The 14,475-nt window shown below is 41.3% G+C and overlaps 1 protein-coding gene across 1 annotated transcript in view; it reads right to left on the bottom strand.

Annotated features, from left to right (window-relative positions):
• Positions 1–384: 384 nt before the first annotated feature.
• cad (carbamoyl-phosphate synthetase 2, aspartate transcarbamylase, and dihydroorotase) overlaps positions 385–14,475 on the bottom strand; it is a 40,458-nt gene continuing 26,367 nt past the window's right edge. Inside the window, exons 20-30 of the mRNA XM_079645333.1 lie at positions 14,071–14,211; positions 13,304–13,393; positions 11,980–12,121; positions 10,578–10,759; positions 9,902–9,976; positions 9,238–9,450; positions 7,082–7,207; positions 5,277–5,432; positions 4,832–4,933; positions 3,094–3,188; positions 385–1,322 (exon numbers count right to left, since the gene is read on the bottom strand). Of these exons, the coding sequence (XP_079501459.1) occupies positions 1,223–1,322; positions 3,094–3,188; positions 4,832–4,933; positions 5,277–5,432; positions 7,082–7,207; positions 9,238–9,450; positions 9,902–9,976; positions 10,578–10,759; positions 11,980–12,121; positions 13,304–13,393; positions 14,071–14,211 (1,422 nt within the window). The 3' untranslated portion in view covers positions 385–1,222. The remainder of the gene's footprint in view (positions 1,323–3,093; positions 3,189–4,831; positions 4,934–5,276; positions 5,433–7,081; positions 7,208–9,237; positions 9,451–9,901; positions 9,977–10,577; positions 10,760–11,979; positions 12,122–13,303; positions 13,394–14,070; positions 14,212–14,475) is intronic.

Genomic DNA, 14,475 nt, shown 5'->3' with positions numbered 1-14,475 from the left:
TGCTCCTACTGTATTTACAATGTTGTTTTTAAACTATTCTGCATCTCTTTTATACATGGCTTTTATGAATCTGTTATTCCATGATGTTTATTTATTGTGTTCCTTTCTGTTGTCTTCGTGTTAAGTGTTAATGATGATGTAAAACAGAATTGCCTGAAAATGTGGTATATAAATACCCTTACCTTACCTAAGTGTTTCTAACTACATCTGCAAAGTATTAATAGAGACAGTGACGTTTTAAATATGTTTAAATATTCATATTTGTTTCATTTACTATTGTTTTGATGTTGCATGAATTCTCAATATACTTTGTGTAAAATAGCTTTCAGTGATTCATGACGGCTATGGGTGTGTTTCTTAAAATGATGGATATTAATGACAATATGAAATGCAAAAGGAAATCTGTTTTTATTATTTATTTCTACACATAATACAAAGAAATTCACTAACATTTAAATGACGCCACTTCCCATTTGGATATAAAAAAAGACTCTACACGGCTACGGAATAATACGAAATGACCCTAAATGATAAAAAAAAAAAACACGCTTTGAGAGAATGTGCGTTTTCACTTTCAGGTAGTGCAACACATTGAGGTAAAGAAACAATATAGAAGACATTAGTAAATACTATTATTATGGGTTAGAAAAGAGCAATCCCTTACAAAGTGTTGTCCCTTTTAATACCTTAACTGGTCCCTTTAATGTCAGTACCTTTTACCCAGCTACCAACACAGTTATTTCATCAACACCAAACATCATAGTAACATGGATGTTATAATTGAAATGTCAACCTTTTTTCTTCCAAGGAGTTTTCCTAGGCTATGGCTCAATGATGCACAAATACTGCCAATAATTAACCATTCTCAACAAACAAACCAAGAAATTATCACACGTACAAAAAAAGCATCTGGAATATTTCTAAGAAGCATCTTAATGAATAGAAAAGTGTGTCTCAGCACATTGCTGGGAAAGAAAGCAGTCATTTTGAAGGTAATATCAAAAAGAAAAGCAAATAGTGCCAAGTCGAACGTAAGGAAAGCAGTATAATGTAACAGTATAATATCACTTTATGGCTTATTGCTGCATTTAACTGTACCAACTCAACGTTAAAGGACTGGAAACAAGAAAGCCACAGATTTCAGGAAAGAAAACGCCGTGTCTAACACAAGTTATTCTACAAATATTTTCCAATTGGTGCGATAAACAGGCAGCGTGGGGATCTATCTGCTCAGCACGGTGGCCAGCAGCGCCATCCGGATGTACATCCCGTTCTCCGCCTGACGGAAATATGCCGCCCGGGGGTCGGTGTCCACCTCCGCACTGAGGGAGAAACACAAAGGAGACACGAGAGGAAGTGAGATAAATGGTGCATATTGAGTTTTAAACCTCTAAATCGATTGATTTTTTTACCTATTTTTGGTTAGAAGCCTAAAATAATGTCTGTGGTTAACACAAGCTGAAGAGAGTTTAATGCCTTTGTTATACTGACATAAGCTACGTCAGTAAATACCCCACTGGATAATTTTAAGACGGCAGTTGCTAACAAGTGTCTAAATTAGACGACTAAATGTCATCACGCCCAACATTAGCCGCCTTTAGCTTAGCGGTGGTGACGTGAAGTCATGTGACCGTGCTGTAGTTCCTTTATAGCCCAACATTAGCCTTTAGCTTAGCGGTGGTGACGTGAAGTCATGTGACCGTGCTGTAGTTCCTTTATAGCACAACATTAGCCTCTTTTAGCTTAGCGGTGGTGACGTGAAGTCATGTGACCGTGCTGTAGTTCCTTTATAGCCCAACATTAGCCACCTTTAGCTTAGCGGTGGTGACGTGAAGTCATGTGACCGTGCTGTAGTTCCTTTATAGCCCAACATTAGCCACCTTTAGCTTAGCAGTGGTGACGTGAAGTCATGTGACCGTGCTGTAGTTCCTTTATAGCCCAACATTAGCCACCTTTAGCTTAGCGGTGGCCACGTGAAGTCATGTGACTGTGCTGTAGTTCCTTTATAGCCCAACATTAGCCGCCTTTAGCTTAGCGGTGGTGACGTGAAGTCATGTGACCGTGCTGTAGTTCCTTTATAGCCCAACATTAGCCACCTTTAGCTTAGCAGTGGTGACGTGAAGTCATGTGACCGTGCTGTAGTTCCTTTATAGCCCAACATTAGCCACCTTTAGCTTAGCGGTGGCCACGTGAAGTCATGTGACTGTGCTGTAGTTCCTTTATAGCCCAACATTAGCCGCCTTTAGCTTAGCGGTGGTGACGTGAAGTCATGTGACCGTGCTGTAGTTCCTTTATAGCCCAACATTAGCCGCCTTTAGCTTAGCGGTGGTGACGTGAAGTCATGTGACCGTGCTGTAGTTCCTTTATAGCCCAACATTAGCCTCCTTTAGCTTAGCGGTGGTCACGTGAAGTCATGTGACCGTGCTGTAGTTCCTTTATAGCCCAACATTAGCCGCCTTTAGCTTAGCGGTGGTGACGTGAAGTCATGTGACCGTGCTGTAGTTCTTTTATAGCCCAACATTAGCCTCCTTTAACTTAGCGGTGGTGACGTGAAGTCATGTGACCGTGCTGTAGTTCCTTTATAGCCCAACATTAGCCTTCTTTAGCTTAGCGGTGGTGACGTGAAGTCATGTGACCGTGCTGTAGTTCCTTTATAGCCCAACATTAGCCACCTTTAGCTTAGCGGTGGTGACGTGAAGTCATGTGACCGTGCTGTAGTTCCTTTATAGCCCAACATTAGCCGCCTTTAGCTTAGCGGTGGTGACGTGAAGTCATGTGACCGTGCTGTAGTTCCTTTATAGCCATACATTAGCCACCTTTAGCTTAGCGGTGGTGACGTGAAGTCATGTGACCGTGCTGTAGTTCCTTTATAGCCCAACATTAGCTTTTAACTCCTGGCAATTGCATATACGCTTTAACAATGAAAGTGGTGTTAATATGTGGAGATTATCAACAAAAGAAAAATCCCAGTGGCTTTTTGTAGAGGGTGAAGCGATAAGAAGAACTAAATAGAAATCTCCAAACATTAAATTGCTCATAAGAAGTTAGAACAAAATAAATAAGATTGATATAATGCTGCTGATTGAGCCTCACCTAATTTCATTGACTCTGGGCAGCGGATGCATGACCACCATCTTCTTCTTGGCTACAGTCATGATGTGAGGGGTGAGGATGAACTGGCCAAAACACTGAGGAAGAATAAACATACACATTCAGAATAAATTATAATAATAACACATGGCTTGGTTGACAAGGGAACAGCAAAAAACCTTCTAGCCTAGAAAAACTATTGTCTTAGATATTATATTTAATTATAACAATTCACATGGAAATGCAAGGTGGAGGGTCATTCAATTTAAACAATCTGTTATAGCTTGAACCACAACCTTCACAAAATGGCAAAATCCTTTTAGTCAATAATCATTAAAGCTGACTACAGGCTTACGTAAATGTTTTTTTTTTGTGGTCAGATCGAAATACGGCCGTTTGTCTTGAAAAAGTACCTTCTATGCAAAAAAACCCTGTAAAGTGGGATCAAATAGTGTAAAAATGTATATGTCGTTTACCAACTCCAAAAAGTGGATTTAGTCTTATATTACCGTAATTTTCGGACTATAAGCCGTGCCTTTTTTCCCATTTTTCGACGCTGCGGCTTATATAACTGTGCGGCTAATCTATGGATTTTTTACAGCTAACGGCCACTAGGGGACCTCCTAAATCTATGGATGTTACAGCTAACGGCCACTAGGGGACCTCCTAAATCTATGGATTTTACAGCTAACGGCCACCAGGGGACCTCCTAAATCTATGGATGTTACAGCTAACGGCCACTAGGGGACCTCCTAAATCTATGGATGTTACAGCTAACGGCCACTAGGGGACCTCCTAAATCTATGGATGTTACAGCTAACGGCCAGTAGGGGACCTCCTAAATCTATGGATGTTACAGCTAACGGCCACTAGGGGACCTCCTAAATCTATGGATGTTACAGCTAACGGCCACTAGGGGACCTCCTAAATCTATGGATGTTACAGCTAACGGCCACTAGGGGACCTCCTAAATCTATGGATGTTACAGCTAACGGCCACTAGGGGACCTCCTAAATCTATGGATTTTACAGCTCACGGCCACTAGGGGACCTCCTAAATCTATGGATTTTACAGGTTACAGTCCACCACCTTTAACTCTATGGGCTCTATGGCCGGTCCGCGCCCCCCACCTTTAAGCGGCGGGTTCCAGCAGGAAAATCTGGAGGCCGGAAAAGAGTGAGACAGGTAGCGCGCAAAAGTAAAAGTGGAACCGAGAGTGGTACGAGAGACAGAACGAGAGCGAGACAGTTGTCCCCGTACCACTGGTTGAAAACCACTGCTCTAGATCACTGCCGGTACGTGCGCTGGGAGCGCAGCGTTTAAGTTTGAAAGTTGAAAAGTTTGTGTGTCTGAAACGCTATGTGATACAGTACAGTTTACACAGCACATGTTCTGTAGCTACTATTGCACTAAATGCTAACACTTGAATACGTTATGCAAATATGCAACTTGTTTGTTGAAATGTTAATAAATGGGAGCTTCCTCAAACAGCCATCTCTTTCCCGACAATCCCCTCTGTGCACGAACCCTTACATATGGTAATGAAACATTAAAACACCTGCGGCTTATAGTCCAGTGCGGCTTATATATGTACACATCATTCAATTTAGCTGCTGCGGCTTATATTCAGGTGCGCCTTATAGTCCGGAAATTACGGTACTCAAATATATCATAAAGAGGCATAAGGACTATGCGTGGACCTTACTAGAGAAAGAAAGTTGATGAAATGAACTTCACTTACAGCCTTGTACTCTTCCTCAGAAGCGAACCTCTCCCTCTGGATCCTCGTCATGTAGAGGACGTCGGTCTCAGGCAGAGCTTCCTCGATGCTCTCAAACTCCTCCTGCACACAGGGTAAACCACAGCATCCTTTCACCATTTTGAACAATGATTTGAACTAGAAAACACATCTGACTATATATCAACTTGTAATACGTTAAACACCTGAACTTTTGAAAAGAACATTCATCTGTTTGCAACTTACACATATATCATATCCCAATTACTTGTATATAGACTCTCCTTGCACTATTTCTATTTTATTTGTATTTACTTGCATAATTGTATCTGTTGTATTGTGTTGCACTGTAGAAGGAGCCTGTGACCTCAGACCTTCATTGATATATCCACACTGTAGCTATGTAGCCAGGACAATTAAAGCCTTGAATCTTGATTTGAGTGCGCACCTGTCTGATGCCCTTTGAGGCCACGTAGCTGATGATCTCCGCCGGCATGTGGAGGTTCTTGGGAGCGACGTAGCGCAGCGTGATGCGGTACTGAGTCAGCAGTTTTGCGAGGGAGTGAACCGTGCGGCCGTGTTTCAGATCCCCAACCATCGTTATCTAGCCAAAAACATATACTTATTCAAATAGGCCAGGCAAGTTCATTTACACAGCACCTTTCAACACAAGGCAATTCAAAGTGCTTTACAATGAAAGACATTCAGAAAATGGCATTTAAAAACAGTCATTAAAAAGCAAAGGCAATAAAATAAGTTGGAATTCAACAATTGGACTTAAAACTACACGTTGGGTTACTAAGGATTGAAGGAACATGATTTAAATTTAAAGGTCCCCTATTATTCTGTTTTTCATCAATATATCACAGGTCTCAGATATATACAGAACCTGTCTCTGATTAGCTGAAACACCAAACAGATCATTTCAGCATTACCCATAATCCCCTCTGTTTCAGCCCTGTTTCCAAAGTGCTGATTCTCTGTCTGTTACTTTAGATGAAAATAAGGAGCCCCTCCCCACGCCCCTCTGAGAGACATTTGGTTACAAATAACTCAATGGTGCTCTAGGAGGAGATTCAGGTGATAAGGGGGGGGGGGGGTTACCTTGGTTGCTGATTGGCTAATGGTTACTCAAGACAACACATCGTTATGACATCATAAAGTGGCCAAAATCTGATCAGCTCATTTTCAGACAGGTTTTTATAGAAATGGATCAAAAAGAGAGAGAATCTTTGTTCCTGAAACTTTCAGAGTCTCTTTCCACAGAGGGGACACATGTTGATGTAGAAGAGACATGGAGAAGAGGGGACACATGTTGATGTAGAAGAGACATGAAGAGGTGGGGACACATGTTGATGTAGAAGAGACATGAAGAAGAGGGGACACATGTTGATGTAGAAGAGACATGAGGAAGAGGGGACACATGTTGATGTAGAAGAGACATAAAGAAGAGGGGACACATGTTGATGTAGAAGAGACATGAAGAAGAGGGGACACATGTTCATGTAGAAGAGACATGAAGAGGTGGGGACACATGTTGATGTAGAAGAGACATGAAGAAGAGGGGACACATGTTCATGTAGAAGAGACATGAAGAAGAGGGGACACATGTTGATGTAGAAGAGACATGAAGAAGAGGGGACACATGTTGATGTAGAAGAGACATGGAGAAGAGGGGACACATGTTGATGTAGATGAGACATGAGGAAGAGGGGACACATGTTGATGTAGAAGAGACATGAAGAAGAGGGGACACATGTTGATGTAGAAGAGACATGGAGAAGAGGGGACACATGTTGATGTAGAAAAGACATGGAGAAGAGGAGACACATGTTGATGTAGAAGAGACATGAAGAAGAGGAGACACATGTTGATGTAGAAGAGACATGAGGAAGAGGGGACACATGTTGATGTAGAAGAGACATGGAGAAGAGGGGACACATGTTGATGTAGAAGAGACATGAAGAAGAGGGGACACATGTTGATGTAGAAAAGACATGGAGAAGAGGAGACACATGTTGATGTAGAAGAGACATGAAGAAGAGGAGACACATGTTGATGTAGAAGAGACATGAGGAAGAGGGGACACATGTTGATGTAGAAGAGACATGGAGAAGAGGGGACACATGTTGATGTAGAAGAGACATGAAGAAGAGGGGACACATGTTGATGTAGAAGAGACATGAAGAAGTGGATTTAGCATAATAGGTGACCTTTAAAGGAAAGGTTTAAAATGTATTTTTTGTCCCTCACCGTCATGCCGTTGACCGTCCCCAGCTCCTCTCTGATGGTGAAGACGTCCAGCAGAGCCTGAGTGGGATGTTCCCCGACTCCGTCTCCAGCGTTGATCACCGGCTTACGGCAGTGACGCGCCGCACACTGGGGATAAGAGTTACGGGATGAAATTCAAAGATTTAAAGGCTTTATTTGTGACATGCCACACACCCCTTCCCGCTGCCTCCGCTCATCAGAAGCCAACCTCCTATCCATCCCCACCGGCATCAATCACCGGACCTGGGGGGACAGAGCCTTCTCCGTCGCTGCCCCCTCCCTCTGGAACTCACTCCCACAACCCATCAGAGACTGCACCGACCTCACCACCTTCAAAAAACTCACAAAAACTCACCTCCATATATATATATATATATATAATTAAAATATCTAAATCGCGATTAATCGCACATTTTGTATCTGTTCTAAATGTACCTTAGAGGGATATTTTTCTAGTTTTTAATACTCTTATCATCATATGAGTGGACAAATATGCTTTATGCAAATGTTTGTTTATCATTTGAACAATGACAAATATTCTCATGAATATTCTCAACACAACAACCTCTGAACAAACATTACAAATATCCACCTCAATTCAACCTGGAACCTCTCAGATACAGTGTGTGTGTGTGTGTGTGTGTGTGTGTGTGTGTGTGTGTGTGTGTGTGTGTGTGTGTGTGTGTGTGTGTGTGTGTGTGTGTGTGTGTGTGTGTGTGTGTGTGTGTGTGTGTGTGTGTGTGTGTGTGTGTGTGTGTGTGTGTGTGTGTGTGTGTGTGTGTGTGTGTGTGTGTGTGTGTGTGTGTGTGTGTGTGTGTGTGTGTGTGTGTGTGTGTGATCAGCAATGTAATCTTCTTTCCTCAGAGACACTGACGGCATTCATTTTGAGGCTGAGTATGAGTCAGTGTGTTTGAACAGTAGCCAAAGATGAATATAAATCCCTTTTGTGTGTATAGCAATTATGGCATTATTTCCGGGAAATCCAAGCTAATGAACATTTACTGTAATTATTAGTCTGCACCACAAGTTAAAAAGCATTGTACTCTTGTCTTTAAAGATGGACATGGCATATTATTTGCATATAAACAAATGAGAATAAGCTTTATCCTTCCACACCCGAGTCTTCTCTGTGTCACTTTACAACTTCTTAACATTTGACTATTTCTGTAAATGGTGTGTGTGTGTGTGTGTGTGTGTGTGTGTGTGTGTGTGTGTGTGTGTGTGTGTGTGTGTGTGTGTGTGTGTGTGTGTGTGTGTGTGTGTGTGTGTGTGTGTGTGTGTGTGTGTGTGTGTGTGTGTGTGTGTGTGCAGCTTGTAGATGGTATCTTAAACTCGATGCGCTCTGAAACTACGGGGCGGCCGAGGACAAAAAATACACATGCGTTAATCGCGTTAAAATAATTAGTGGCGTTAAACATTTTTTATTATTATTAACGCGTTAACTTGACAGCCCTAATATATATATAATATCTACATGTATATTTTCTATTTCAACATGTACATTTTCTATTTTATTTTATTTCTATTCTTGTTTATTTTTAGTTTTGTTTTATTGTTAAATGCCTTGTCTTTTATGTTGCTGCAACAAAAACTATTTCCCAAATTGGGATCAATAAAGTACAATTTTTTCTTATCTCTTCAATCTGGCTTTTAATGCGTGATTGTTTTTGTATTATTTGACTTTAACTACATATATTTATTTATTTATTTGTCGTTCTTTTCTTTTCACTATCTCTGTAAAGCGACTTTGAGCACCTGTAAAAGCACTAACAAAATAAATCTATTATTATTATTATTATTATTATTATTATTATATGCCCTGGAGTTACAGCTTAGTTTAGTAAAGTAAAAGTCTCAGGCTCCTCCAACAATGCAAATAAGATCTATTGCTTTCTTGATTCAATATTTAGAAAGTCTGAAAATAGAAAGAAACTAAAAAGAAAGTTTCCCAGAAATGAGTAAAAACTAAAAAGACAGCCAGTGAGAAAAAGTGAGTAAATCTTTTCCCCTGAAACGTTCAGAGTGTCTTTCCACCGAGGGGAGGGACACATGTTCAGATATAAAATACATGAAAAGTGCATAATAGGTGACCTTCAATAGCAAATCGTCTTCACAAAAGTGCTAAGTGAGAGACGCACCTCCACAGCTCCGGGGGTCGGGTGTCTCAGCACCAGCACGTCGGCGTAGCAGCTCATGGTCTGCACGGAGTCGGCCAGAGACTCTCCTTTCTGCGCGGAGGACGTGGATTCGCTGAAGTGAACCACGGAGCCGCCCAGACGCTGCATGGCCGCCGCGAACGAGCTGCTGGTGCGAGTGCTGACCTCGTAGAACATGGACGCCATCACCTTACCCTGAGGAGAGAGGGGGCTTTAAAACTGGGCTTTAGACGGACACATAGTAAACTAGAGGACTGGAGTGTGTGTTGCTTAATACCAAATGCTTGCTCTGATTCCAAAAGCTACCGTATAGATTACACAAAGGACAGGACTCTTTCCAATTAGCTTCAAACAGACGACCTCCCTTTTCCCCTGCATACTCATCCCCCCCTTAACTTCTGACTGAATCTGTGTATTTTCATATTTCTATCTTATTCTGTAACCCTCAATTATTGTTTGAATTCAATGACCTGAGTGCATGCTTGTACTTGCATGGCAAATCTTGTTTTTTATAAAGTGTACAGAGACTCTGGGTAGTGCGCATTTAAACAAATAAATAAAAGAGAAGGCTGTTTAGGCATGTAGAGTTTTTGCCCTCTCCCAAACATTCAAATACACTTTAAAAACTCAGATGTTTCTGGCGTACCTTCAGGATGTCCAAGCTTCGTTCCTTCTGAACCATCAGTCGCAGAGTGTGGGCGACATTGAAAAGGTGCGAGATCTGAAACAAAGAAATAAAACTAAAACATGCATCACGTGTTTCTTTCTCAAATAAAAAACTGTATTATTTTAGGTGTGTGTGTGTGTGTGTGTGTGTGTGTGTGTGTGTGTGTGTGTGTGTGTGTGTGTGTGTGTGTGTGTGTGTGTGTGTGTGTTATTTTGTATATATTGATTGTTGTGCTTTTAAAAATGTCTTAATGTGTGCATATGTATAAACGTGTCTGCTGATTGTGTATATACATATTTGTATATATATTTTTGTTTTGTACTCTGTAAATTGTGTAACTTTTTTATTATAATTTTGTTATCTGTAATACTCTTTTTTGCTGTCTTTGGCTCTTTTCTGCTGTAACAATGTAAATGTCTCCTCTGTGGGATTTATAAGAGTTTTATGTTTCAGTATTTGTAAACAACCGTGACTGAAAGAATATTGCTTTTAATTTGTTTTGTAAGAAAGGGCAGTAAAATAAGATGTTCTTCTCCCTGCTCCTTTCCACCATGCGCTATAAAAAAACCAATATAAGTGTACATGTTTTGTTTTAAAGTAACTGCTATGTGTGGAATAAACAAATAAATAAAGGTATTCTGATTCGACGTTGTACCTGCTCCTTGCTGAACTGCCTGACGGACAGGATGTGCTGCCCCACCAGCGCGTGCAGCAGAGGAGACGTCTGGAAGTGAGACATCTGTCCTGCAGGAAGTCCTGGAGCCGACTGAGGGGACAGCAGCCGGGACAGAGGGGGGGGGTGGCTGTACCCGTCAGCTGGGGGGAGCATCATCATCTCTGCAAGACACAAACATCAATGAAGTACAGAAATACAGTATGAAACTGGGCAGGGCAAGTCTTTATAGCACTTTTCAACACAAGAGGCGCTTTCACAACGCGGTACTTTTCCCACAAAGGTTCATGAGAACTTAGTTCATCAGAACTCTTTAGTTCTCATGAACTAAGTACAGATCGCGTTCACACCGGAATAAGTTCCTGAGGGAAGATTATGCAAATGAAACCGCTGACGTCACTTCTTCTTCTTCTGCTGCTTTGGGTTTACTGGCAGGCCATAAACAACTTCACGCCGTATACTGCCACCCGGAGTCCCCGGCCGGAAGTCCCCGGAGTTAGGGACTGGCTTCAGTAGAAGCTGCTGGGACTCCCAGCAGCTTCTACTGAAGCCTTCAGAGTAAATCGCCAGAACGCCGACACCTCCTCATCTCCACCGCTCCCATGTTTTATTTTGTGTTGCCATAAGTTAGTCTCTCTGCGTTTCTGCGCTGGGCTAATGCTAATGCGAGGATAATAAAATGGCGGCTTCACAAAAGTTTTTGGGAGTTTGACGGGGCGTGGTTTGCATTACGCCCAGCCAATCAGACACAGGAACCTTTTTCTCCCACGGAAGTCCCTGCTCTCTAGCTGGGACTGAAAAGGTTCTCATGAACAAATTTTAGTTCCGGCTCTTTTTGGTGTGAACGCGACATTTCGGAACTATATATAAAAGTACTGCGGTGTGAACGCGCCTAAGGCAATTCAAAGTGCTTTACAAAAATGATAGACATTAAGAGCATAAAACACATTAGAAACATTAAAAAGCAAAGATAATAAAACATGAATGTTGCAGTGTGAGATGTGAATAGTTCAATTAAAAGCAGCTTCAGAAAGAAAGTCTTCAGCCTGGATTTAAAAGCAGTCAGAGTTGCAGCGGACCTGCAGGTTTCTGGGAGTTTGTTCCAGATATTTGGAAATACCCCGAACCAGATTCTCACATTCCTCTACCCCTAGTCTTCCCGTGAAACTATAGTTCTTTTGACACTTTTCTAACCTTTTTATATCCCTTTCATCCATCTTTGACCTTTAAACCACTTTTCTTTTCAATTCCCAGAAGTAAGATATTTAAACCTCAAAGGGTAAACGTTTTGCTGATTTTAAGGTGCTGTCGAAAACAGGTGAGATTCTAGTTTGATACAAAATATGTGTAGTCTTCCTGCAGTGCATTGTGGGAGTTGTAGTACCTGGTATGAATCCGGGGTCTGAGGAGCGGTGGATGCGGGGGGGCAGCAGGTAGCGGCTCTCTGAAGTTACCCTCCGGGGGCTGGGAGCTCGGGTCCGGATCATGCCGTCCCGCGGGGGGGTGGGGCGCGCCGGCTCTGGGCTCTAAAGGAACCACAACATGTTAGAATAAATACATACAATAACGTTGGGAAAATACTGATTGTCCTCTTCCAACATGAGAGTAACATGATAACAAAGGTATCAACTGTAGCTGTGAACATGACAGGATGTGTGATTACCTAGAAGAGCATCAGGACTGTTTGAGGCATATGATAGCTATGTGATTAACATGATGATTCAGCCTCTATGGAGAGAGACATATGACAAGCATGCTCATTTCTGACGTGGAGCTAATCTGAAGTAAACATTGAATACTGCTTTCTATTCCTCCATCTTGTGACTGTGGAACTCCCTCTCTTGGATATCAGCATGTGAAGGACACTGTTCAGGAACTAGTTGATGCTCTGTGTGTGATGACTACTTCCATTATGGAGAGGATCACAGATACATGGATCCTGAGATTCAAGCTCAAGCCGGTGACCAGGGATTATTAACATTTTTAAGTATTTAGAAAAAGACCGAATTTTGAGTAAAGTCAGAATTTTTAGATTTTGAGAAAAAGTAAGAATTTTGAGAAAAAGTAAGAATTTTTAGAAAAAGTAAGAATTTTGAGATTTTCAGAAAAAAAACAACATTTTGGAAAAAGTCATTATTTTGTACATGACAGGATGATTACCTAGCTGCATCTTGTGACTGTAATTCCCTCTCTTGTACATCAGCATGTGAAGGACACTGTTCAGGAACTAGTTGGACCAAACGCTCTGTATGTGATGATTACTGGGATTGAAGCTGAAGCCGGTGACAAGTGAGATTTTTCCAATAAATAACGACCACCAGAATTTTTGTTTCAGAATATATCAAACGGTATGTTCTCCAGACTACAATCATCTGTTTGTCCTCTTGCAATCTACTTACAATATTTATTACCACCGCAATAAACCGTATTAAATGTTGTCTTAACGCACAATATTTAAATTTCACATTCTGTTCTTGTCATATTCTATTGACATGTATATAGACTCCTTGCATTACTTTTTATTTTTATATTTGATTATATATGTTGCATTGTTGGAGGAGCTCAGGTCAGAAGAATGTCATTGCCATTTCTACGCTGTAGCTTTGTGCATATGAGAATAAAACCTTTGAATTAGTTACGTGGATGTATTCCGTTTGTTTGACCGTTAACCATAATTGTTGAACTATAATGTGATCCGCTTTGCGTACCATTGGACTTTCTTTAACAAGTTCAGCAGGAGTGCTGGAGGCGAGGGGCCACGTCTTCACATCCTCACCATAACCTGGAGGTACCAGCACCTAAAAGAGAGGGGGGGGGAAGAAATGCAGATTTAAAAAAGGATTTGTCTTCAACCGACACATTCCTTTGAGCCTTATTACCATTGTAAGTGCAGGTGAATTAGTTTAAAGCAGGGGTGTCCACACTATTTGAAAGCAGGGGTGTCCACACTATTTTAAAGCAGGGGTGTCCACACTACGCCATTTTGAATCGGCCCTCAGCAAATTCAAAAAGTATAATGTAATACGGTCCACAAATGAAACCTGTGCTTGTCTTGTCTTGTATTGTACTTCTTAAATATATATGTAAACATATCACACAGTAGTATTCATGTGTTAATGAAACCACTTTTCACATAAATTCAGGAAGTTAAAGTTGGAAACATTTTCTAACATATCTTAGTTGATAAGAAAAAAAGCCCAATGACTTGTTTGAATAACAAGCTTGAAATACACCCTTCCTATTTCTCCTTATTATAATCAATCTGAGGCTTCTGCTTTAAGGGATGAGCTGCCAACACTCACAAGCATACTTGACCTACATTGGATTGACTTTGCCAACTTATAACTGAACTTATGAGGCGATGTACCTCTAGTGAGCGGCCCAGCCCTTTGTATATTTTTCTGTATGTGGCCCTCGGTGAACAAAATGGACACCGGTGGTTTAAAGAATAAAATGAATATGTCTGATTTCTGACCTGTCCGTCGATGTAGGCCACCTCTCCTCTCAGAACGACGCGACGCACTTTCCCCTTCACCTTCATACCCTGGAAAGGTGTCCACTTGGACTTGGTGAACTGCATGGCCTGAGGAATCACCCACTCCTGCTCCAAATCCACCTGGAAAACATCACAGTATATGAGTATTTCAAAACATAGCAATGCACACAATATCTGTTTTGATTCCATTCTACGAGTCCCTTGATATAAATAGTCAGGTTAACTTGCAGATCTGGGGATTTGGGGAAGGGTAGCACCAACAAAAAAGGACCAATGGTCATCTGCATTACATTAACGCACACAATATCTAGTTTTTTTTTTTATTACTGCACATATTTAATTCCAATCTATTTCAATGTGCTATTTTTGCATCATTTATTATTG

Source organism: Notothenia rossii (genome assembly GCF_949606895.1).
Source record: "Notothenia rossii genome assembly, chromosome: 8".
Taxonomy (NCBI): domain Eukaryota; kingdom Metazoa; phylum Chordata; class Actinopteri; order Perciformes; family Nototheniidae; genus Notothenia; species Notothenia rossii.
The sequence above is the reverse complement of the archived record's forward strand: the minus strand, read 5'-3'. Positions and strand labels throughout refer to the sequence as shown.